This window comes from Cheilinus undulatus, linkage group 21, assembly GCF_018320785.1.
Source record: "Cheilinus undulatus linkage group 21, ASM1832078v1, whole genome shotgun sequence".
In the NCBI taxonomy this organism is placed as follows: Eukaryota; Metazoa; Chordata; class Actinopteri; order Labriformes; family Labridae; genus Cheilinus; species Cheilinus undulatus.
The window spans coordinates 18604957-18629963 of record NC_054885.1 but is presented as its reverse complement, the minus strand read 5'-3'; the positions used below and the strand labels follow the sequence as shown (position 1 = coordinate 18629963).

The 25007-nt window shown below is 40.7% G+C and overlaps 2 protein-coding genes across 3 annotated transcripts in view; one reads left to right on the top strand and one right to left on the bottom strand.

The window, feature by feature from the left end:
• Positions 1–1812: 1812 nt before the first annotated feature.
• LOC121503545 (neurogenic differentiation factor 2-like) lies at positions 1813–6158 on the bottom strand. Its single transcript, XM_041778006.1, has 2 exons — positions 5863–6158; positions 1813–3794 (listed from the first exon to the last, which is right to left on the bottom strand). The coding sequence occupies exon 2, from the start codon at positions 3785–3787 to the stop codon at positions 2717–2719; it is 1071 nt and encodes a 356-aa protein (XP_041633940.1). The 5' UTR covers positions 3788–3794; positions 5863–6158; the 3' UTR covers positions 1813–2716.
• Positions 6159–10642: 4484 nt separating this feature from the next.
• The window catches only part of ppp1r1b (protein phosphatase 1, regulatory (inhibitor) subunit 1B), a 48154-nt gene continuing 33789 nt past the window's right edge, over positions 10643–25007 (top strand). The window contains exons 1-5 of one of the 2 annotated variants that reach the window (XM_041778627.1): positions 10643–11089; positions 11357–11458; positions 14015–14113; positions 21712–21833; positions 22447–22802. In XM_041778627.1, coding sequence (XP_041634561.1) covers positions 22689–22802 — 114 coding nt within the window. In that variant the 5' untranslated portion in view covers positions 10643–11089; positions 11357–11458; positions 14015–14113; positions 21712–21833; positions 22447–22688. The remainder of the gene's footprint in view (positions 11090–11356; positions 11459–14014; positions 14114–21711; positions 21834–22446; positions 22803–25007) is intronic. The other variant, XM_041778628.1, reaches the window with a different exon arrangement.

Below are 25007 nucleotides of genomic sequence, written 5' to 3'. Positions count from 1 at the left end.
ATAATGAACAGATTTTTTTAAAGGTAAACTTTGATTCCAAAATTTTTATTTAGACATAATCAAAACTCCAGGGAGCACAGTGGACGTTCTGGGCTGAAATCCACATCTCGTGCCCACGCGGATTTTTTTTTTTTTTTTTTTTTTATAGACGGGTCTAATCAGATTTAAATCCTGAATATATAATTGATATTGATATCAGTATTATAGTCACCACCCAAAGCCTGCGTGTGTCCTTACAGCAGAGAGCACCCAGGACATTTTGGGGAACATATGGGTCCTGGGGCAGCGCTCCAAACCCAGCCGGGGTGGCAACGGCTGCCCTCTGCACAGTGTGTGTGAGTGTGTGTGGTCACTAGTTCTCTCTGTCTTCAGACAGATTATTTTTGAATCCTCGCCACTTGGTCAGTAAATATTTATTTCGAAAGTGACAGATTTATTTCACTCAAATAGATAAAGAGAAGTAAATCCATGTCTTTACGCACCATATCAGACCATGTGTTTAGCATTTTGCATTAATATGAGGTGTGTGATACAAGAAGTGAAGCTGTAAAAGGGGGTCTCCATCATAATTCAGACCTGATCTTAAATGTATGGAGGAAGAATTTTAAATAAAGTTAAATAAAGCGAACTGATTTTTAATGCTCTGTTAGTGGATCAGTGCCACAGCCTGCAGGGTTAGATATTTTTACGCATGAAAATGAAACAATAGGTCTATTAATAAGACAGCAGGGATTACAGTCATTTATGAAACATCGAAAGATAAGTTTTAAAACTTGTATTATTTGCATCAGCCAAATTCTACCGTTTCTCTCGCACTGAAATCAGCTGTAGGTGTGTGATCGTTTCACGCAGATGTGGGATCAGAACTCCCCCATATGTCTTCTACTTTCTAAAACAGTATGAAAGAAACCTTTCACATATTCTCTTTGCAATACTATCACATTTGATACTTAAATATGTTTCTGGATTTCCACCAACTAGGAGCTCTCCGCGGTGCTGAAACCTGTTTCTCCTCTAAACGGTCCAGAGAAAATAAAATCAGACCCAAATTAGGACGCACATGACCTTGAATTCTGGCATGAGTGAGCTCGCAGTGATTGTGTCTGTGAACCGTGTTGTCCATCTGTAATCACTTTGTGCTTCTAAGTCACTGAATCCATATTCAGTCCATTCTAAAGTTCACACTTTAAATCATCAATCCATACATTTTTTTTTTTTTTACAAACTGCTTTGCAAATCTGAGCTGTGTGCCAAGCAGAAATGACGCGTTGGCACCAGTTTGCTTCATCAGAAAACAAAAATGGCAACACTGCCCTCTCCCTCATGTCCCAGTTTATTAGATAAAGGCCCTCAGGCTCTGGAAGGAACTCCTGCAGGTTGCGGCAGCTTCATGTCATCCAGTTACAAAGAAGACATTTAAATAAACGTAAAAGCAACCTTAAAACAATCTGGTATGTTGAAATGGAAATGCATGAGCCTTTGAAAATTCGATGTAGATGCACATATCATTGAAGTTCTCATTAAAAAATGAGTGGAAGTTGATAAATGCGGTGCGTTTTGCAGGAAAAAGTGTAAAAGAAATCAACCTGCACAGTCTTATTTGCTGTCTTTTTTATTTGACCACACAGTTGGTTGAATACAAAGTTGAAAGACTTGAATTATATGAAAAAATGCTCAGCAACACATGGGATCCCTTCATTTCAATTGACTATAAACATTAATTACAAAAACAACACAATAAATACGTGCAATAATAATAATAATAATAATCATGATAATTTTAGAACCTATCCAACAATCCAAATCAAAACGAAATAATAATAAGTCAAATAAATTAGAAATGAAAATACAGTGCAATGGCTCATTTGGAATAAAAAAGAACAACAAGAAATGAAAGAGCGTGGGGAAAATGTCTGATTTCATTTTTATTTTTTTGACATTTTTGGGGATTAAACCATTTTGGCAGCCCAGCATCTGACTCATTTTGTTGTGTGTGTGTGTGTGTGTGTGTGTGTGTGTGTAGGTGTGTGTGTGTAGCCGTGCGTGCAGCCACAGTGCTGATGATGAAACATACAGAGTCTTTCGGGGCCTTGTCGCCTCGCGCTGTGCTCTCATTGGGTTTTGCATAGATGCGTAACGATTGATTTAGCCACAGGACAGAATCTTCTAGAACAACCCAACTTTGAGCACAGGTTTTTCTCTGTTCACCTCTGGATTTCTTTAGATTGCATCATGTTTTGAAAACCTCCCCCCCAAAAAAACCCCCTCGCTATTAAAGCGAGAAGATGTGATTTGAAATCGATTGTGCATTTGTTTATTTCTCCTTATTGGAAATGTCAAAGTGGAGCTGTAGCCAGTGATGTAGTGGGTGGACTCACTCTCAGTCTTAGGGATGCAAACAACCACTTATTTAAGCACGAATCACACTTTATTGAAACATGAATATTCTGACATTCCCTTGATGCTTGGATGATTTCTTTGTCACCTTTTTTTTTTGCAGGTTTTCAGCCTAAAAAGCTGGAAAATTGCTGAGATTATGGCTGTGATGGATCACCCTCCACTACATCGCTGACTAAAGCAGAACAGAAAAATCTGACACGGATTCAAAGAAAGGAAAACACTGATGACAACGAGTGAAACGTCTCTGCAGCTCATCCAAAGTGTGCGGTGTCACGTTCTTGATTGCAGGAGACGCGCGATAGGCCGATGTCTGATTCTAATTGTGAAAAAACGCGTTGAGTTCATCGTACACAGGGGCCCGTTCGTGGTGTAAGTGCATGTCGTGGTAAGGCAGGACGTTTTCCGAGTGAATGCCGCTCCGGGAGCCAGAGGAGCCGAACACCAGGTTGTGCGCCCCGCTGGCTCTGGAGCCCGGCAGGCCGGAGTAATGCATAGAATAGTGGTACCCCTTCTCGTTATCGGGGGACGCAGAGCCTTGGTGCTTCAGGGAAAAGTTCCCGTTGATACAGAGAGGCGGGCTGAGAGGCCCTTCATACTCGGGGCTGTTGTACTCCGGGGACCCGCTCCCTCCGTACAGAGAGTCGTAGGCCGAGCAGTAGCCGTGCGTCCGCAGCGGGTGCGAGTTCGAGCCCGGCTGGCAGTGTGGACTGGAGAGACGCGCGCACTGGTAAGGGTAGGAATGCATGGAGAATGAGCCGGAGCCGTACCTCCCCCCGTCCTGACACTGCTGCTCTGTGAGGAAGTTACGGGAGTTCAGCTGCAGGCATCCCGCCACGAGGTTGGTGGTGGGCTGTGAGAGTCCCTTGCACAGAGTCTGCACATAGGAGACTAGATCAGGCCTTTTCCCGGAGCGCAATATCTCCGACAGGGCCCAGATATAGTTTTTAGCTAAGCGCAATGTTTCGATTTTGGAGAGTTTTTGCGTTTTGGAGTAGCATGGCACCACTTTACGCAGATTGTCGAGCGCAGAGTTCAGGTCGTGCATGCGGGTTCGCTCCCGTGCGTTGGCTTTTATCCGCCGTAACCTGGAGCGCTCGATGCGGGCCTGGGTCATTTTGCGCTTCTTTGGGCCCCTTTTCTTGGGCCTGTCACCCTCTGTATCCTCTTCGTCATCCTCCTCCTCTATCTCGTCGTCCTCGTCGTCCTCTCCGGCGTGTTCGGAGTGCGTCCGGCTGCCTGTTCTCAGATCGGACGGCTCCATGCCGTCCTGTGTATCCTGGTCGTCATCTTTAATCTTTGAATCCTCTCCTTCGCTGTCATCCGCCCAGCTGGAGTATTTCTGCACATCGGGGAGCAGCGAAGGGTCACTGAAAAGCCTCGTCAACATGCTGGCTCTGGAGAGAAGAGGAAAAAAATAGGAAATAAAGCCTTAAACATTTGGCAGGATTTTAGAAAGAAATGAAAGCAAGGAAAACACGTTGGATCAGTGCGCAATTGCGCACGTCGCTTTTGTGTCCAAAACTGGGCCATTGAATTTTCATTTTATAAATGAAATATCACCAAACCTGTCAAACAGCATCGTTTAAAATATCTGAAGATCAAATTGTGTCGAATAAAAACGAAGAAAAGAAAAAAAAAAAACCCTTTCCTAAAGCTTTGCTCTGGGCAGCAGCCAGACGGATCCCCATTTAATTCCCTGCTGTCATCCGTGTGCCCTGTCGCGTCCTCTCGCAGCGGGTCCCATCGGCAGGGGCCACATTACAGGTCCCTTGGGGGCCCCCACTTTCACTCCTCCTGACGCCCATATACAGTCCTGGCTGCATTCCAGCACTATTCATCCACAGCGCACACCTCTCCTCGGAGGAGCCAAGGGGGGATTTTATTGAATTGATCGGCTTTAGCTGCGTTAAAGTCACACTGATTATTAAATTAAAGCTCACTAGCAGACCCTAAGTCGGGCTGTAAAAAGAAAATATGGCGTTCTTTTTTTAAGACTGAGGCCTATCTGATTTGTCTCGAGCCTTTTATAATAAAACTGTAAATAACTTCAGCTCTATTAAGGTTTAAAACAATAAAATAATTTCATATCTTGCATTCTAAATAGTAAACGCGTTTTCTCCAGATGAAATGTTTTGGAAAAATTGCAACTAAAACCTCTATTGTAAAGAAATCAAAGCCACCCATTAAAGCTTAACTCCCAGGCAAACATGCTGGTGAATCCTCCCCATAAACACAGAAAAATGCATCATCCTACCACTTGATTCGTAAGAGCAGTCCCATCCCACAAAAACAGAGCCGATGTGATCTTTGACAGCTTCAGTAAGCCTCCATTGGCTTCCTCACTAACATCTTCTATTATTATAGTGCAGCAGCAGCACACACTTGCAGCCCAGCGTAAGGTAGGCTGTGATGGTTGGTTAATTATCTCGGGGGGTGTGCCAGGGGCAAAATCTAGTTTTTAAATCTCAGGCTCAGGAGGTTTGCTCAATTAGAAGGAAAAAAAAAACACAACAACGTTTAATTAACAGAGCATGCAGCGAACACGAAATAGATTTCACACATAATTCAGTATGCACGAGTGCATGATTTCAAAGCACTTTTGCGATAACCTTTTACAGAAGCCTTGTATCCCTTTAGCTCTCGTTAAATATAAAAATGCAATCAAGGCTTTCAAGCCTCTGCAGTGGTTGTGATGTTTGGATAAAACTAGACAATCAGAGATAAATCACGCTGCACGCTGTCTGTCACATCGATGGCGCTGTCCCACCCTTTCATTTGCTCTCAGACTGGAAAATCAGCGACAAAAATCACCAATAAATCTCCAATAAAAGCTCGAGGGGCGTCCTGCTTTTGGCTGAAACCAAAAAAAAAAAAAAAAAATCCTCCTGATCTTGCATCCTCATCGTCTTTTGTTTCCCATTCTAGTCCACACGCAAGGAATCTCTAAATCAAATCAGTGTCCGGTATGATCTATTTACAGGCTTACAGCGCCGCTGAAGGGGCTACTCCAAGTCCCTTTTCTTGGATATGATCCTGAGTCTCTTGCCTTTTTTGGACACGAGCTTTGGTGTTCGGTTTTATAATCCAGGTAGACTTGGGTGTCAAAAGTTGAAGGGCACGCGGAGGGAGAGCGGGAGAATTTGTTCAAGCGCAAATTGTGTTTTTTTTTTTTTTTTAATGTGTGTCATGTTCAGATTTAATCAGACTATTGGCACGTGGATGAATTACGCGCATAAACATAGCAGGCATTACATTACATTTTCTGGCCTTTTACGCACGAATTTTACGCAAAAAATGCGCCCAATAGAGCAAATTTGGCGGATGACAGTGTTATAAAACTACACAAAACACTCCAGAACCTTCCGCTATGTCATCATCTGATAATTGGATTAATGTTCTCCTCCATTTTGGACGGGCATCTCTGCTCTGCATTTTCCCATTGTTGTTTATGTTCCAACTTACCTCGGCACGAGCTCTTGACAGGGAGAGAAAAAACGCGCTCGAGTTTCAGACCATCTTCAGGGACCATGAGTGAGCGAACCGACGCTCCCTGACGGTGTATGGGTGCAGGCGGCGGCGCGCGGCTTTCTTTCACTGCTGCTCTGATGGGTTGTTTAGGGGTGCCTCTCTCCTAGCGCGCGCACTCCCCCGAATGAGCAAACGAACGTGCGTCTTTAGCGTTACTGCGTGCAGTGAGGGAGTACATGCATGCATGTATGTGTGAGTGCATTTGTGTGGGTGCGCGTGTGGCAACCGTGAGCTACCGGGGACGGGGTTACATACCAGCTAAGGCTGTGATGCCAGCGCCCATATGGCTGGCACGTCACCGGCAAGAGCCATCACATGAGAGCCCGGTGATTGACATGCGCCCGCATTCGGAGAGATTTGCCCGCGGGGGGAGAGAGACAGAGAGAGAGAGAGAGAAGGAGAGAGAGAGAGAGAGAAGAAGGAGGAGGTAGGAGGTGGTGGTGGAGGAGGAGGAGGAGGGTTCCGCCATCTGTCACCGCGCTAGAGCTCACACAGCCAGAAAAAAGGAGGAAAAAACAGAGGAGAGGGAGAAAATAAAATGGTGGAACAACAAACTCATCATTGTTGACCTGTGCTGATGCTTCAAGGCATGTAGGAGACATTTTTCTCAATCAAACGTGAAAATCTGATCATTCAACTTCTAAACTCACCAAGAAATTGAAGGAAAGGCTGCAAATTCACCTGCAATCATCATGTGGAATCTTGTAATTCTATATAACTGTGCGTAAAAAGGTCAGCATTTATCTGGACATCCAATAGGGATGAGGCAGGGTTGCCAGTTAAGGCCCATATGTGTTAAGTGACAATTATCAGCAGTAAAAGTACTAAATTTAGAACAATATAGACTTAAAAGTCATATGAGCTTAATTAAAGGATAAAAGATAACACTTTAACAGCATGCAGGGCCTTAAAAATACATCAATTGACTCTTCTGCAAATAAATCAGGGTTTATAGTCATAGGGTTTACTCCCATCACACGTCTGTTTAGAGTCAGGGTGGAGGTAGGGGGATGGGAATGCATTATAAGTGCATTAAGGCCATGGAACAGAAGGCATATTGTTTATTTATTTACCTAATTGGATCAAATTATGCTTCAATGTATTCAGAAGAGCGACAACTTAAACCAATTGTGATTTGTTCTGACTCTTCTGGGCACAACCCGGGTACACATGACCCACTTGCCACAGCTGCAAATGAGTCAGATTAAAAGGTTTAATATTACACGCGGAGCCGCAACGCTTCTGTATGTATGTGCCAGACAGTCCTCGTGTTGTAAAGTGTGAAGATCAAATGGTGACTGGTAGCTGTCTCTGGATTCGTGAGGTTTGCCAGAGCTGCTGCGGGTGCTGAGTGAGGGGCGCCTGCGGGGTGAGTGGGAAAGAGACATGCAGTCACAGGGAGAGAGAGGCTGAGACCCAGGTGTGCAGGCCCACTAGGGATGTATGAAAAATGAGCAGGAAGGGGGTTGTAGCTGGAGATGACAGGGAATTGGTACTGGTAAGCTGGCAGAGGTGCCCAAGATTTAGGAGCAGGCTTGTTGGGACAGTGGGGCATACATGCAAGAATTCCTCACCACCAGAATCAAGGTCTTCAAGGTTCAAGGGTCTTTATTAGTACCTAAAAAGGTCAAGTTGTCGTGCAGAGCGGAGTTTGGCATCCAAGAACAGCAAATATCAACACAACCAGACAAAATGCATTACAAACAAACATAAGTGCTTAAAATAATACAAATTCCATTAAAGTTGAAGTGCATCGTCTTGTGCCAGTTTAGCTGAGAAGTGCTGAAGCTGCAGGCAGGTCCACTCATAAGGCAGGACAAAGGGGTGTGCTTCCTGGGACCCAGTCATATGGGGGTCCCCATCAAAATCACCATCCATTGTAAAGTTAAGCTGTGGTAACTACATTTTATCTTTTAACCTGAATAATAACCAATCGAATCAAATCAACACATATTCTTTTTTATTTCTTTTTGTCATAGCATACAGCCTTCTTCAAAATGCAAACCCTCTTTTGCAAAACAGAATTCAAATGGGTCAAAAGAGGCAAAAACAAGCAGAAAAATTGGCGAAAATGGGTTACAAGTGGAAAAATGTAACAAAAAATAGTGAAGTGGTTAAAATGGACAAAAGTGGGCAGAAAATGTGGTGACAAGGCGCTTATAAAAATGGTTTAAGAAAGGTAAAAAGTGGTTAAAAACAGGCAGAATAGGTGCTGAAAATGGGTTTTACGTGGCAAAAATGTGCAGAAATTGGGACGAAAATGGGATGAAAATATTGAAATTTGGTTGAAATCCACAAAAATGGGTAAAAACAGTGGTGACAAGGGGTTAATATTGGCAAATATGGGTTAATAATAGGCAGAAAGGGCAAAAATGGATTAGAAGTGACAAAAATGGTCTGAAAATGGGTGAATAAGATTTTAAAAATGGCAAAAGGGTATTCATAGTGTTAAAATGTGGCAAAACCTGGTTAAATATGACAAAATGAGCAGGGGAAAAAGAAGTGAAAATGGGTTAAAAGTGGCAAAAAAAAATATAGAAATTTGGTAAAAATTGATAAAATGGGCATAAAAAGTAATGTGGAAAGTGGAAAAATGTGTTGAAAGTAGCAAATAAATAGTCAGAAGGTGGCAATAATGGGGAAAAGAAACATTGAAATGTGATTAAACTGAACAAAAATGGGTATAAACAGTAGTGACAAGGGGCTTGTAGTGGCAAAGATGGGTTTATAGCAGTCTACAGCAATACATGGCAAGTGTCAGGAATAGGTCAAAAGTTGCAAAAACTGGCAGAACAAGTGGTGAAAACGGGGTTCAAGTGCCAAAAAATGCATTAACAGAGGAAAAAACAACAGGCAGAAAAAAAGGGAAATAATATTGGAAATACTGAGATTTGATTAAAATTGACAAAAAATGAGCATAAACAGTGGCAACAGTGGCAAATATGGGTTAACAGAGGCAACAATAGGTAGAAAGTGGCAGAAAGGGGCAGTAAAAGATGGTAAAATAGGATTTTTTAATGGCAAAAAGGTGTTAGTAGTGATAAATGTGTTTAAATCTGGAAGCTGAACACCTTACTGTAAAAGTCAGCACAGTTATCAGCATGGCTGAATCTAAAAACATGATCAGACTACAATCTGCTTATCATGCTCATGATTTATCTGCTTTGTTTTGCTGTTCCCCCCCTCTCCTATTTGTTTTAATTTTACTATTGATGTCATTGAAAATGAGTGCATGCCCTGATTTCTCAAGATTAAATAAAAATACAATGATACTATCAATAAATCAGAACTGGGGCCGGCCCACTCTCAGGGTTCATCAGGGGCCTAGACAAATCTGTGGGCAGGTCTGCAGGTACAAGAGTACTCCTGAATCGTTTAGTTCTCCCTCTAGGAGCAACAAACAAATGTCTAGAGCAAAACAAAACAAAAACAAAGAGTCTTTTCAGAGCTTCGATGTCTCTTCAGTGCTTCGATGCATGGTGTCTCTCCCTGATCTGAGATGTCTCTATTTAGCAGGCATTAGTGGAGTTAATGTGGGAGAAATGAGCCCGATGACCACCAAGTCCAACTTGGCAGAAGTACGCCCACCAGAGTGAGGGGCCTGGAGGCCGAGAAATAGCTGATAGAAGCTTATCATGTCCTTGGGCTTGGATCACCCCCATCTCCTCCGCAGCCACAACCAAGGATAGGGAGTTTGGGGGTCGCCCCTGGGGTCAGTAGTGGTGTGGCAGCTGCGGCTGGGGAGCCGTGATGCCGCACATTCACTAATGTGTTCCATCCCTTATGGGATGCAGGGATGCTAACCTGGCACCACCCCAAATGGCGGGGTGATTGTGTCAGTATGTTTGTGTTTGTGTGCAAAGCTTCACTCCAGCCAAATCGTTGCCCTATCCTTTCTCAGCTGCACTGGAGGGGGAGAAATGTGAGGTCTGCGGCCATGGGAGGAGGTCTAATGCTTCTCAACAAGTCCCAAACAACCTTCAGGTCACCTTGCCAAAATAAATGTCAACAGCGTGGCTTTAGCCAGAATCAGTCTCCAATCAGGGGAGGCTTTGATCTGATATTGAAACCAGAGAAGTGCTTGTTTGGAATTAGAATATTTCAGAACGACTTTGCATCCTGTTTGTATGTGGATTAGTCTTAAGTAAGGGCCACCTGCTGTGCTTTTTCACTAAACGTGTGCAATCAAAATGCAAAAATGAAAACCCAACACTTTCCCAGCATCCTTTCAAAGTCACTAAGCCACACCTCCACACCCCTATCCTTCTTTCCTCTTTCACCATCAGACATGTGAGGTGATGACCTGCTCTTCATGTCTTTCTAGAAGAAGTGGCACTAATATGAAATACACCACACACAGGGGGGGTAAAAACACCCACACTCACTCCCACCCCCACTGGAGTCCCGGACCCCATCTGCACTCTCATCTCTCCAGCCCCCTAATTGCATATGCACAAATGCAAATGCCTATTAATTAATTACTTGACTAATTAGTGCAGTGGTATTTTAGAGCGATAAATCAAGTGGAGATGGGGCCGAGGACGGCGGGGCAGGAGAGGCATCGACAATGAACCCACACCAGAGGGAGTGCTCCTATTGTACAAGTCCCTGTGAGTGGGAGTGGGAGTGAGGATGTGCAGCTTCACTGTTTAAAAATGCTGAGAAGGTGGCTGAGCGAGGTGAGTGCTCTGTCTTAGAAGAAATTCAGGTTGAAATCTGACCTCTGCTCTTGTTTCCTGGCATGTGGCCAAGCCTGCATGCTCCTTGCACCTATTTCCACAAAGGAGAGGATGCAGCTCCTCTCTCCTGCTGATGCCTATTTATACTGATATTGTAAGCCTTGTACAATAGTTCAATGAGCATAACAGTTGGCACCGTTTACGCAGTGATACTGATGTGATAATTGTGGCATCTGTGATTGGGAGGTGAATAATTCTGGCAGCCTTGGTAAGATGTGTATCTGTGAGCATGTGTGGGTGTTTGTATGCCTGTAGGTGTGCCAGGCCCCCACCATAGGTACCCACAGAGATCTCCGGACTGAAATATTCATTCTTGTTTGCTCGCCCAGACAGTGTGGTCCTAATTGCAGCATCAGAAAGCTCCACCTCTCCCTCTCGTCTGGCTTGGCTGCAGCGGAGACAAACCTCATCTGGGAGCCTGTGTAAGTATGTATTTACCTCTGTCCTCCTTTCTTGGGAGTAGAGCTAAAGGTTTGTGCTCTCTCCCCTCACTTTCTCATTCATTCACAAGGCACTAAAGCATATTTTCAAGGAGCGGTTCACGTCACCAGTCTGGCAAATTCATTCATTTAATTTTCCCCGTGTATTTCAGCTCGCCTTCATGCCTCATTCACTCAGCTTGTGTTGGAGATGGGCTGACTATTGATCTCTCTGTCAACATGTCTGTCTGTCTGTCTGTCGATCCACAGAGTCTGTGTGAAGCTCTGGAGTTTTTCATCAGTTCCCGTGCCAACCCAACCCGTGCCTGGCCAAGCTGAACCATCTTGTGGGATTTTTGGCTTTTAATTATAGTAAGAGAGGATTAATTATGGCAGTGGAAACAAGGGGCCATGCATTATTGATGCTATGAGTGAAGGGCTGGAGGGGGTAGAGGGTGCTAATTAAATCACTGCCCCACTGCCACGTCCTCCTTCGTCTCTGCCTCCACCATGTCTCCCACCTGCTACATCTCCGGCACCCCACTCCACTTTTACTCCTCACTGACACCCACACAAACACATATTTATATATCATCACTCAAGTAAACAATCTGTTCTCTTTTGTCCTATTTCTCCATTTCTACCCAAATTTACTTCACTGAGATCGCTTATTAAAAGTTTCTAAATGACTTATACTCCTCAAACCTTACTTACTTTGCAAGAATCTCACATCCCTGAACCTTCAGGAGGCCCAGACCTTTTCTTTCTGTCTCCACAGAAGTTTGGTTTGTGTGCTGCACATCCTGTTGCCTTACACTGATACACCACTGAGTATCACTCACATTACAGATTCCCTTCCATCCCATGTGAGCGCCTCATGTTTTATTTCAACCCCCATTTGGAGAGCCCTTAAAGTCAGTAAGGGATCGGCCTTCTACAGGAAAAACTAAGCAGAAGGCTGCCATCTACTGGTCATATCTATAAATGTCATGTCTGTAATTTCTATAAGTTTAACCTCTTGAGACCCTGCATGCACATATGAGGACATTTTGGCTTTCCTACAACATAGTAATAAATTCAACTATCAGAATTTTGAGATAATTGTCCAGTGTTTTTAAAAAAAAATATGGGTGGAGAGTTTCCTTTGAAATATACCTGAATTTTCATGAAATTTTTAAGGTTTTTTTTTTCCTGTTTAGTGGAATTTATACATTTTTCCTGGTATTTTGGAATATTTGTTATGCATTTTATTTTTTATTTTCTGTAATTGTTTGAAATCTGATTGTAAATTCAAGGGGGAATTAGCTTGAAATTTTTCAGAAATTTCCATGGAATTTTGGGGGAATTTTTTTGGAAATGTTTAAAATTAATAACAAAGTTTTACCAAAAAAAATGGGGAATATTCAAAGAAATTTTGAGGTACTTTTTAAGGGATGCTTTAAAAATATGTTTAAAAATTTTCAAATAAAGTTTCAGGTAATTTCTTTGAAAATGTTGGGAATTTGTGTGGATTTTGAAAAGGGAATTTTTTTAAAAATAAATTCAGAACTTTTAGTGGAAATTTTGAATTTCCATAAAAGTTTAGGTTATTTCCTTGAAATACCTGTGGAAGTTACAATGAATTTTCAGGAATTTTCTTGAACATTTTTGGGATATGTTTTATATGTTGTAGAGTCAGATTTTTGGACGGATTATTTCCTTTAAAGATTTACCTTAATTTTCATGGAATTTTTAGGGATTTTTTTAATGTTTAGGGTGATTTGTTAGTTTTCCTTACATAAAATGAGGTAGGCTACTTGACCTGTCTGAAACACACGTATGTCGAATTAACTTCTTGCTTATGAAATAGCATTTACAACATGCATTTTAGTCTATGTACTTTATTAATCAGTTTACATTAATCTTGTTATTGCGTTTTTACACACTGTAATTATTGCTGTCCTGTCTCTTTATGTGTGACCTGCTAAGGGAAGTTAATTAGCATTTATGCTAACTCTGGTATGTTTACGTTTGTCTTTTATGCTTATGTTCATTAATATGCTCTGTCCCTTTAAATAAATAGATAAATACAATAGATCTATAGATAAGGGGTGGATGTGGTGAATTAGCACGGCCTACAGTACCATCCAGGGGGTCACAAGCACCTGGTTGAGCTGTGGATGTCCCAAGGGCTTGAAAACTGCTGGTGGTCTCTGGGTGTATTATCAGCGGTGAAAAGGCTCGGATTAAAGCGATACTATCGAGCTTGATCATGGCTGCCGAACTACACAGTTTGTCGGCCACCCTCTCCCCCCCTCTCCAGCCTTGGGTCGTGGCACATCAGACCCCATGATGAATCCTTAGTGCCCCACATACCTAGAACTTATGCAGATGACTGTATTTTTTACCAAGCTAAAAGATTCAGCGCATTTGAGAAAATGCTCAGGGCTTAACCCCCAAAAGTCACCCTCTGGCTCACACCTGTGGCACCCAGGAAGTGAACTGGCATCTCTATGTGATCAATTTTTGTTTGATTTACTGAAAACAAAAGTTCATGCTTTGTTGGTAAAGGCATTTTTACCTTTATCAACCGTTACTGAGAGAACTGCACATTTTTTGCAGTATGTTGAGTTATGTTGCTTTGGAACAAATAGCAAGATACATTTTATTGCATTTCTTCAACATAACCAAAAATTAAATGTTTTATTTTTTTGGCAGGGCACTTCCTAAGACCTGAATGTTCATGGAAACCAGTTTGGGAGCTGTACTTTTTTTGTAGTGTGCCACATCAATGCTAAGCTAATGAACACTTTGTTTTTGCTGCTTTAATACTTCAGGTAGTTTTTTTCTGATTCCATATTATTGCCTCATTATGACCCCAGTTTATTTTGGTTTCTTTCCCCGTTCTCCCTCATTATTCCCACCCTGTCTCTTTCTCTGATTTCTCAGTGATTATCCCGTCATGCCCTGTGTCGTGTTGTTCCAACACATTCCAGATGGATATGGGTTCCCTGGCATCCGACGATACAAAGCAAACAAGCCGAGGAGGTAATCCCTTTTCTCTCCCGCTGTTTTTCTTCCTTTTTTCATGTACGGTGCTCAGTGGGATAATCTTCTGCAGGGGAGACCTAAATGTAAAAAAAATAACTTATTCAGTCAAACATTCTGGTTAAGATTCTGGTTAGATTATACCTGGAACTTAAAAGGGCCAAAAAAAATCAAAGACAAGCAAATCCAAACAGCACCAAGATAAATGATTAGCCTGTAGGACTTAGAGAAAACCTCCCACTCCTACATGTGAACTCTAGAGGGGGTCAAAGAGCAAAATAATCAATACAACTGCTGCACTTCTACATCGTAATGGCATCAACACAACAGCAGATGGTGCATGTGTATCCCTCATGGTGCAACACTACCATAGCTTGAGTTTAAACTTCTGGGCAGCTGTCCCATGTGCAGTGGGTGTTGATGTGAGCAGTACCTGTTCATTGTGTGATGGTATGTTATATAACCAGACAGAGGGGGGATGAATGAGGAGTCAGGTGTTGACTGACAGGCTGTGCCTCTCTAAATTACCAGGACACCTGCTCTGACGCTACAAAGCCTCTCTGTGATCCTGATTAATACAGTGTCTCACCTTTTTACGCTAATGTTTGTCCCTGAAATCCTCTGTGAAGGTATCAACTTATTACTGCTGCAGCACCTGGCAGGTAAAGAGAATTAAGCTGCATGAAAGGCAGAAGACTCCTAAAGCTATGTGTGTTAGATTTTCACTCGATAGTGTTGCTTGTTCTCTCTTTTTTGGAGCATATACCCAGCATGCACTTCACAGCAGGTTGAGTGTCATCTGTAGGGGGTCTGTGAATGACTCTCATAACAGGGAGAGTTTTGTCAGCTCATGCTCCACTGACTGTCACATGACGAAAAGATGCCCAGAGGAGCAGATAGAATTACACCCTTTTTACTAATCTGTCTTTGGAGCTGACTTGGAGCGTCTCCAGTGTGCATTTCTGTGTGTATGTGTGGACAGTGCAAGGGTCACACGTTTTGTACAGCATGTCCCTGCTAGGCTGCTGAGTTGTCATCTTGATTGCTGCTCTCAGGGTGGAAGTGTGATCTGTTTAGCAGAGGTTTTTCCCTTTTGGAGAGTGCAGTGCAGTGATTTGAAGCCATGCACGTAGCATAATGCATTAACACAGTGAAGCATAGTACAACAAAAAAACAAACGTGAATGCAATTGTCTGTAAATAAATTGACGGTGTACAGCAGACACATGACTTTAAATTATAAGAAGGGGAAATAAATGCAGACGCATATTACACATCCAGTGAACATCACCATAGTCCAGGACTTTAAAACGTGTCCTGCACATATGTTTTTTGTTTTTTGTTTTTTTGTTTTGGTTTGGTTTTTTCCTGGTTAACATGTAAAAAATATAGAAGCCCATTTCCGCAAAATAAAAAAGAAACAAAGTGTGAAAGTAAGGCAATTCTTGAAAAAAAAATTGTAAGTCATAATTATGAGATAAAAGGCGAAATTATTAGTTAAAAAGTCGTAATTATGAGATGAAAAGTTGAAATCATGTGACAAAAAGGCATCATTATGAGATTAAAAAAAAGATGGAATTAAGAGATAAAAAGTCATAATTACATATGAGATGAAAAGTTAAAATCGAAATTGTGAGATTAAAAGTAATAATTATGAGATTAGAAAATCAATTATAGGATAAAAAGTCAAAATTATGAGATTAAAAATTATTAGATGAAAAGTCATAATTTTGACTTTTTTCTCATAATTAGGACTTTATATCTCATAATTTTGACTTATCTCATGATTTTGACACTTTATCTAATAATAATGACTTTTTATTTCATGATTGTGAATTTTATATAAGAATTTTGATTTATCTCATAATTTCAACTTTTCATCTCATGATTATGACTTTCAATTTCATAATTTTACTTTTTATTTTATCATTATGACTTATGGTCACATAATTTCGACTTAATATCTCATAATTATGATTTTAATCTCGTAATTTTGACTTTTCATTTCATAATTTCAATATTTATTATATCATTATGACTTTTTATGTCTTAAATATGACTTTTTTAATCTCAGTCTTATGGCTTTGGATTTTATAATTTCAGCTTTTTACTTTTCTATTATTACTTTTTATCTCGTAATTTTGACTTTTAAGTTAATAATTTGACTTTTTTTATTATTATTATGACTTTTTATCTCATAGTTTTGACTTTTTATCTTATATTTCTGATGTTTTATCTCATAATTATCACTTTTATTTCATAATTTTGTCTTTTAATGTCATAATTTTTACTTTGTATCATACTTATGACATTTTATCTCATTATTCTGACTTTTTATCTCATGCTTATGACTTTTTATCTCGTAATTTTGACTTAGGATTCTTTTTTTTAATTGCCTAACTTCCAATTTTTTTTTTATAAGTGGCAGAAATGATCTTCCATTCATTTAAAACAGGGTTTATTTCTAAAATTTAAGAAATAGTCTTAACTTAAGTTTATTCACTAGATTTCCAATGTGCATTTTGAAAGAAAGCTTTTTGTTGATAAAAGTGTTTATGTGTTTGGTTGGACAAAAATCTCCTCTTCAAAGTACACATGATAAATCTAGTGGAGAAGCTTAAATAAGATTAGGTTTTCCAGTAGAGAACAACAGTACTGTATACAACATATTTTCTTTGAGTTGGCTTCTTCTGTTAATCCAATTATGCTCAAGTGAGTTCATATACTGAACAATATCAACGTGGTTTCCAATTAAAGCAATTTGTTCTACTTGTCAGAGTGTCAGCATGTGGAGTAATTTTGTTAATATGACAGACTGCCCGAGGATTTTTCAATGCCTGGCTGCTCATGATTCAAAAACATGTCTGACAGTGTGTCTCTTTAGTCATCTATACAACAGAGGAGAGGAGCTGCTCCCATTTTAGGGACATGTTTTACACATTTTCAAAGTCATAAATGCCAAAGTTTTCATACACACTTCCAATCAGCTTCCAATTTTAATCCAAGCCCTGTCCCAAAGTGCTTTGGTAGTGCTGCAGATGATGAGCCGACATGGCAGAGTAAAACCCCCAGGAGTGAACATTGTTGGATTTGTCCAGGACAAAAATTGTTGTCTCATATTAAAAAAATCTGATTTTCTGCTGCTTTAAACCAGATTTTCTGTTGGTGTAATCCAACCACTCTGTTATTCCGCATGATGTCTGTGTTGTCAGTCATCTTTGGTCAAACACAGTGTAAATGCTTTTCAAAGCTGCCTCATATTTATGCATTCATGCTTGTAAAACTTGTCAGTCAGCTGTTAAGTATTAAACAACAGAGAGGTCCTGAGGTAATGCCCTTACAAAGTCCCACTCATAGCTATCAAGAGCATGGATATGGGCTCACAGATTATATACAAGTTAACTTGGTCTCTCTCTGGTCCTCCAGTGTGCACAGATTCTCCCCTCTCTCTTTCATACTGGGTCTCCATCTGCTGACGTTTTCCTCCCGGTCCATTATAATATCCTCTTGTATCCACAGTAAACAGTGTTGTAGTTTTGTCATGTTTGTTGTCTCTTTTGAAGCTCCGAACAGCTGATCAGTGCACTCAAGGCTACCCTCAAGGCTCGCCACTCAAGAAGGGATAAAGAGAAAAGCTTTCTGGGGCTGAGTCATATGGAGGGGCCCATGGAGGACAGAAAAACCATGGTCCATGTGGATTTTAGGCGATGGCATCCAAATTTGGTTTATAAGCTAAATACTCATTTCTTGGAGCAGCAAAAGTATTTTTGTGTTGCTTCAGTTAAAATTAAGTCGTTTAAAAATGTGAACCCCCACTCCTTATTATGTTAGGGGTCTTTTTTTGTGAAATTAACAAAGTGGGCTGTCCCACTTAAATGTTAGGCCATTATGACTTTAAGACTTAAGACTTTCAAAAAAGTTGGCGTTCCCAAAAAGAGACGAAAGAGAAAGAGGGAGCTGGCTTGCTCATTTGACCACATCAATAACAAACTCTTTTTATTTTATTTTATTACATTTTTTGTCAACTGAAAAACTGGGTAAAATTAGGCCAGAAAGGCATGTTAGCAAAAAGCTAGCAATAACACTGCTGTTCTGATGCATACTTTCATATTATTAATTCACATCAAGGTAAGGGACCATTCACTGAGAGGGGTCTGGCTGCAGACAGCAGATCTCAGACATCCCCCTCCTGCAGACCACTACTCTAAGATGATACCTCTGTCAGAAAGAAAGGGACGTTATTAGGTGGTACAACACTTTAGACTTTTTTGCAATTCAGCTTTATTTTTTAGCTAAATTAGCTGCATAGGTTACATAGCTATGGGGCTAAATTGAAAGTTAACAAAGCGATGTAGCTATGTCAGCTACATAGGTTAGGTAGCTACAACGCTAATGTAGCTAAAGCTAAAGCAAACAAAGCTACCCTAGCTATGCTAGATTCTACTTTGCTGAAACTAGACTGTTTTAGATTAAGTTATGTGAACAGTAGCTCACTTTATCTTCATTAGCTTTAGCTTAAATGAAAATACCTACATTGGCTTATGTAATACTATGTAGCTACATAACCATACATAGCTCAAAAGCTAACGTAGCTTCATTAGCTTTGGAGTTACATTAGTTTTGTAGCTACATAATCTACATAAGTATAGCTAGCATAGCCTACATGTTACACCATTATTTATTTTTAGGTCTTACAAAAGTAGCTTAAGTGTATTGTAAAACCAGCACCATCTGCAGCAATATGTAGTCTAGTTTCTAAAAAAACAGTTTTCCAACAAATAGGTCATGTTGACCAGCATCCTCCCTTGGCTAACACACTTACTACTGGCAAATACCCCATACAACCCCATTAAAAAACAACACTTCCCTGTAAAAGCCTCAACTTTGTTGAAGTGTCAGGTTATAACTGATAATTGTAAGCTTACTTTTCCAGCCTCACCTTCTATTCTCATCTATTGTTGAGTGTTTTCATGTTGTTTCCATTGTGAAAGGAAAATATGCCAGAAATAGTTAAAGTGACACTTTAATTCAAGGAGTTTTCCTTGTGATCGCAAAGACCGCTGCAGAAGTGTACCATATAAAGAGCCAAGTGTTTCTCTGTGATCTTTTATGAACCAAATGCTTCTCTGAAGCCATCCCAGAGAAGGGCTTGTCTGGAATTCAGCCTTTTGTCTTGCTCCGATATTGACCACAGAGCTGACCTGACTTCAGCTTATTTGCTACTTAACTTCATGCTGATAGAATATCTCTCTCTGTCTGTAGTGCCCTCAAACCAAACTATTGTTCATCATGTTTATACATAGCAGATATCCTGTCCTGAAGCTGACTTTTATTTGTTTGGATGGAGAACAAAGGCAGTATGGTGAATCTCACTTTATCCTGCTGAGCTAGATTACTGTCAGGACTCTGGAGATTCTCTGATTCTGCCTTGAATCATTGAAAAATTTCTTATTTTGATAGTTTGTTACACTAAAATTACTTATTTACTTTTTTTTATTCAATACCTGACCTCTATGGTTCTCAAAGTTGAGAAACTTCTTTCAAGTCCTCTCTGATACAACAGGTGTCTGTAGAAAGTGCAAAATAACACTTGATAATAAATGCATACTCTTAAATAATAGTACAGCAGTAATAAGAACTTGTCTCATCATGTATCAAAAACTATATTGATTTATTGGTAAAGCATTTGTAAATATGATACACATCATCTCTAAAGTCTTGCTGGGCTTCAAACCTAATTCATAGATGTTTTATAAGGTATATACCTGTATATATATAGCCTTGCTCTCATTTTATATGAAGTCACAAAATACTTGACTAAGATTTCCAAGTGCTTTATAACTACCTATTTAGTCAGATTTTGACCAGATTGTGTTGTCACCACCCACTGTCAAACTTTAGGTGTGCATATGAAAGGCAGGACAACCAACTTTCTTGTGCTGTGACTAAAGCAGTCAAATGATTAAGATTTTAAATAGAGATTTATGTTTGAATTTCTAAATTTAATCACAATAAAGTCTTCCCTTTATGTTGCACTTTGAAATTTCACTACTTATAGAGTAATTGGATACCTGTTTAGATCCAGACCTACTTTTATTTGAAGGAAAATGAGGAGATTTGGGTAGAGTGAGGGTTATGACAGAAGTGTAGCCACAAGAAAAATATTGTTATATTTATGGATTGTGAAACAAATAAAGGAGCAGTAAAAATGGTAATTTTTGCAAGACAGTCTTGCTGCAGACTGCAGATCTCAGATGACCCCCCCCCCCCTTGCAGAATGCTACTGTGCGACATCTCCCAAGTCAGAGAGGAAATACATGCTAAAATCTTCAAAATAAAATCAGATTAAGCTTTGGGTTAGGCATTAGGGTAAGGGTTAAGATAAGCAACATGAAAACTCAATGAAAACACTTTAACACAGCTAATGTAGCCGAGGCTAAAAGAACCAATGCCGTGATAACTACATAAGCTACATGAAAACTCAGTGAAAACATTCTAACACAGCTAATGTAGCCAAGGCTAAAAGAACCAGAGCAGTGTTAACTACATAAGCTACATGAAAACTCAATGAAAACACTCCAACACAGCTAATGTAGGCAAGGCTAAAAGAACCAGAGCAGTAACTACATAAGCTACATGAAAACTCAATGAAAACACTCCAACACAGCTAATGTAGCCAAGGCTTAAAAAACCAGAGCAGTGTTAACTACATAAGCTACATGAAAACTCAATGAAAACACTCCAACACAGCTAATGTAGCCAAGGCTAAAAGTGAAAAAAAGGGATGTTAATTACATAAGCTGCTTGAAAACTCAATGAAAACACTCTAATCCTGCTAACATGGCTAAAGCTTAAGCTAATGAAGCTATGTTATCTACATTAGCTTGATTAGCATAAGCTTCATTAGCTTAAGATGCATTTACTAAAGCTCGCCATCTAAAGCTTATGTAGCTACATTGGCTATGTTGCTAGCATTGTTTTGTTGGCTCAAGCAAACGCTAACCCCTAAGCAAGCTACCATTCACATAACTAGGTATTAAACAGGTCTATACATAATTCAACCCTAGGTTAGACTTTTATCTTTTTTTATCTGTTTTATTTATTAAATCTTGCCTGGCTTGTAATGTTTGCAATGTGATTTTTTTCATGAATGTAGCTGACTTTGTATATGAATGAAACTGAATTTCTAAATAAAACTTCTAAAATATTGTCCCTGCAAATTATGTCACTTCCATCCTGACATATAAGGGGGGGGGGGGGGGTCTGATGTCTGCAGTCTGCAACCAGACCCCTCTCAATTTTCAACACAAGGTGCCTTAAGACATTTGACTTGTCCATACTTATGAAAGATGAGTTTCCATCTGAAGACGTGTGCAGGGGGTTTCTTTGCTTTAACAGTACTTTGATTTTGAACCAAACCTCCCAATTCTCCGACCCCCCTCATTGAAACAGAGAATAAAATAACACACCGACTACTTGGGCTTTCTCTGACCTGGAGCATAAACACTCATTTAACTCTTTAATGTCTCTCTGTAGATAACGGTCGTGCTCCCAGAGCGCTATAAACACCTTGACCCTCTCCTCTGCACTTCCCACCAGCCCCCTGCAGCCACCTCACTCCTCCTCCACCTCTCCTCGCTCTCCTCCTTTGCCCATGCCGAAGCTCAACTCTGCCCTGAGGCCAAATCCACTTCTCTTCACCATCCAAATCCCTCTGCCATGTGAGTGAAATAACAGCAAGGGCCTGAAAATTACTCTGGAATTGCCCTTCTCTTACTATTTACTTTTCATTTCCATTAACAACTCCCCTCCTCTCTGCTTTCTTGGTCACTCCTGACGTCATACCTTATCTGTTGACAAGGGAAAATTTGTAATGAGATTTCTGCATGCTAACAACAAATTTCAGATGGATTTGTCTCGGATATGAATCTCTACCTGATGGTGAATAAAAGGGAAGCCATCACATGTGACATGACCCGACCTGGTAAATCTTGTGATGTCAGCAGCATCAGCTTATCTGTTGGATCTCTGTGTACATTCCCCCTGCATACTCCATGCATCCCTCCTCTTGTTTATCCCTCCCTCTCTCACCATAAATCTCTCATTCACAAATAGAGGCCAAAAGAGGCTCAGCTGATGTGATGAGATTATTTTTTTTTTCTGATTACAAATCAACCTCAGCTTAGATAGAGAGAAAAAACACAGCCGTTCCCCCTTGTTACATCCTCTTTCCTATCTGCCGTGGCACCTCCCATCTCCTCTGATATCCCCACCTTCTTTTGGACCTTAGTCCCTCCCCTCCTGCCTCTACCCACCCACCTCTCTCCCTCACAGATCCAAGCACTTGCCTCATTCACTCCAGCTGCACAGGTTGTGAGAGAGGGGGGGAACAAGTGGAGAACATTAGCGACAGCCGGTGAGGGGGAAAAAAGAGAAGATCTGTTCTGTTTATTGTGTCAAGGAGTGAAGAAAGAGAGAGAAAAGTCTTATCAGGAGTGGGAGGTTCCTCCAGGGAGGATCTTCAGCTACAAACTCTCCCTTTTGCTGGGAGTGTGTACCCCCAGGATCCTAGAGCCATGGAGCCCTCTGTGTCGACCGAGGTCGAGGGGGAGCCCAAGGAGAGGAAGAAGATCCAGTTTGCAGTGCCGGCCTCCGCACCCACCAACTTGGATCCCCGGCAAGTGGAGATGGTGAGCAGGCAAAGACAGATCTTGCAGTTTATTTAGGAAATTTAAGCTCTTTATAGTTTAAATGTTACTGTTTTCCCTTTGAATCATGCATCATCATAAGTGGCCACATATCTCTTTTGACATCACCTGCACTTTGCATTACAAGCAGTTTTAACTTTTGATGAGTTCCCCTTGTAGGGCGGCCACATGTTTGAGAAACAATGGTGACATTTCCCCCTCTGTTTCCTCATGAGATTAGTGGCATGATGTCTCATCTCATCTTGACCTGTTCAACAATGTGACATTGACACAAAGTCATTATCTGGTGCATTAAACCAGTTCACTCCTTTGTACCTCAGCAGCAACAAAAGGCCCTTGACATTTAGTTTGCTACCTGTAATCTTCTTTGTGTAAGAGTGACCTCTGTTATCTGGACATTTGTCACTTTCCACAGAGATGTCTTATGCCTGACTCAGCCTAATTCTGTGATATTATACACTCAACCCAGTCAGACTTCTCTTTTTTGGCTCCAAAGCTGCAATAGCTCTTATTTTAGAGCAGAGGAAAGTGGGCCAAAGCAGGAACCGTTTGGTTCTGAGGTAGATCGAGGCCAATGGCTCATCTCTCCTGAGAGGAGGGCAAGAAAGAGATGTGCTTTATGAAGAAAAGCAGGGAGAGAAAGATGTACAACTTAATCGTTTTTGCTCACCTGTGTGAGGTCAGCTCCCTGAATGACTGTCCCTGTTTCCCAGCTTTTATAAAAGGGAGCCATAATAGCAAAAATCATCCCCCTCAGAAAGTTTCATTTGCAAATCAAGTCAGCTTTCAGACACTTCAAAACAAGCTGTTGCATGTAAAAATGTACTCCTGAACCCTAGTGCAAAATTAAAAACATGCAGAAACTGACACATTAACAAGCCTTCCCTCTCCCCCTCTCATTTTCTCTATCTCTCATGCTCTGTCATCGTACTCTGATCCCTATCACCTCTTCCAAGAAACCACAGGATAACAATCTACCATATGTGAGCTGCTCTTCCTTGATAAAAAAAAATTCTCTCACTTCCTTCTGTTTTGGGGAGGACCTTATTTCTCAACCACCTTCTGGTCAAACAGTGATCAGCTAAATTTAGGTTTGCTCGTCTGGCTTTCCTCCAGCAGGTTCAGCCTGGCTTTTACCTTCAGATAAAATGTGTGCACAAGCCTTATTACATAATAATCTAGTGTGTAAATGTTTAAAGAATTGAAATAAATAAAGATAACTTAGTGTTTGTACTAGTCACAACAAATGCATTAAAGGGGAGTATGGGAGGCAGTTTTAAGGGAGGATGTGTTTTTAAAACAAATGGCATCCATGCAGGGCTGTGGGAGTCTCCAGGGATATGTAATAGTTAACGCTCATTTCATTCCCCACCCCACCCGATGCAATTACACTTCCCCACAAGTCCGTCTTTGCTAACGCCGTACAATGGTGCCATAATTCTTCCAAACTTATTACAAAACTCTATACTGTTCTTTCCGATGGCATTTAAACCCCAAAACTACTATCGACTGAACTGCCGAGGCCTCGTTACCATGGAGACGGGCTGCACAACTATGTCCCCCCACAGTTAGCATCTAAAAGGTCAACTTCAATGGATTACTCTGTTTGTGTAATAGGTTGTTTACATTGGTGCTGTTATGTGTATATGTGGTAATGTGTCTGTGAATGTTTCTTAATGGGTTAGGCTCTGGTGTGTGAGGCTCTTCCATACCTCCCACTCAGTCAAGGACTGCGGGAGAAAACAGCTTTATATATATGTGCCTCGAAGGTGTAAGATACTCTTTCCATATTTTTCCAACCAGCTTTTGAATATTTACTCCTAAGGAATGCATCAGTGTGATCTTAAAAACTCACCTTCACTTTTCAGCACCGAGCCACCATCAGGAAGTCAAACAAGCAGAAGATAGCAGGTTCTTTTTAAAGGAAGACAGTCTGGCTGCAGACCGTACGAGTCAGACACCTCTTTTCACAGACCGTTAATGTGAGACGCTTTTTCAGAGTAGAAATATATGCTAAAACTTTGAAAATGAAATAGGATCAAACTTCCAGTTAGTGTTAGGGTTAAAGGTTAAGGTAAAGTTTAGGATACCAAAAATTAAAAAATTAAAATCTGACCTACAAAACACAATTACAAACTTTACGTCTATACGTATAAAACACATTCTAACTTAGCTACATAAGTTAAC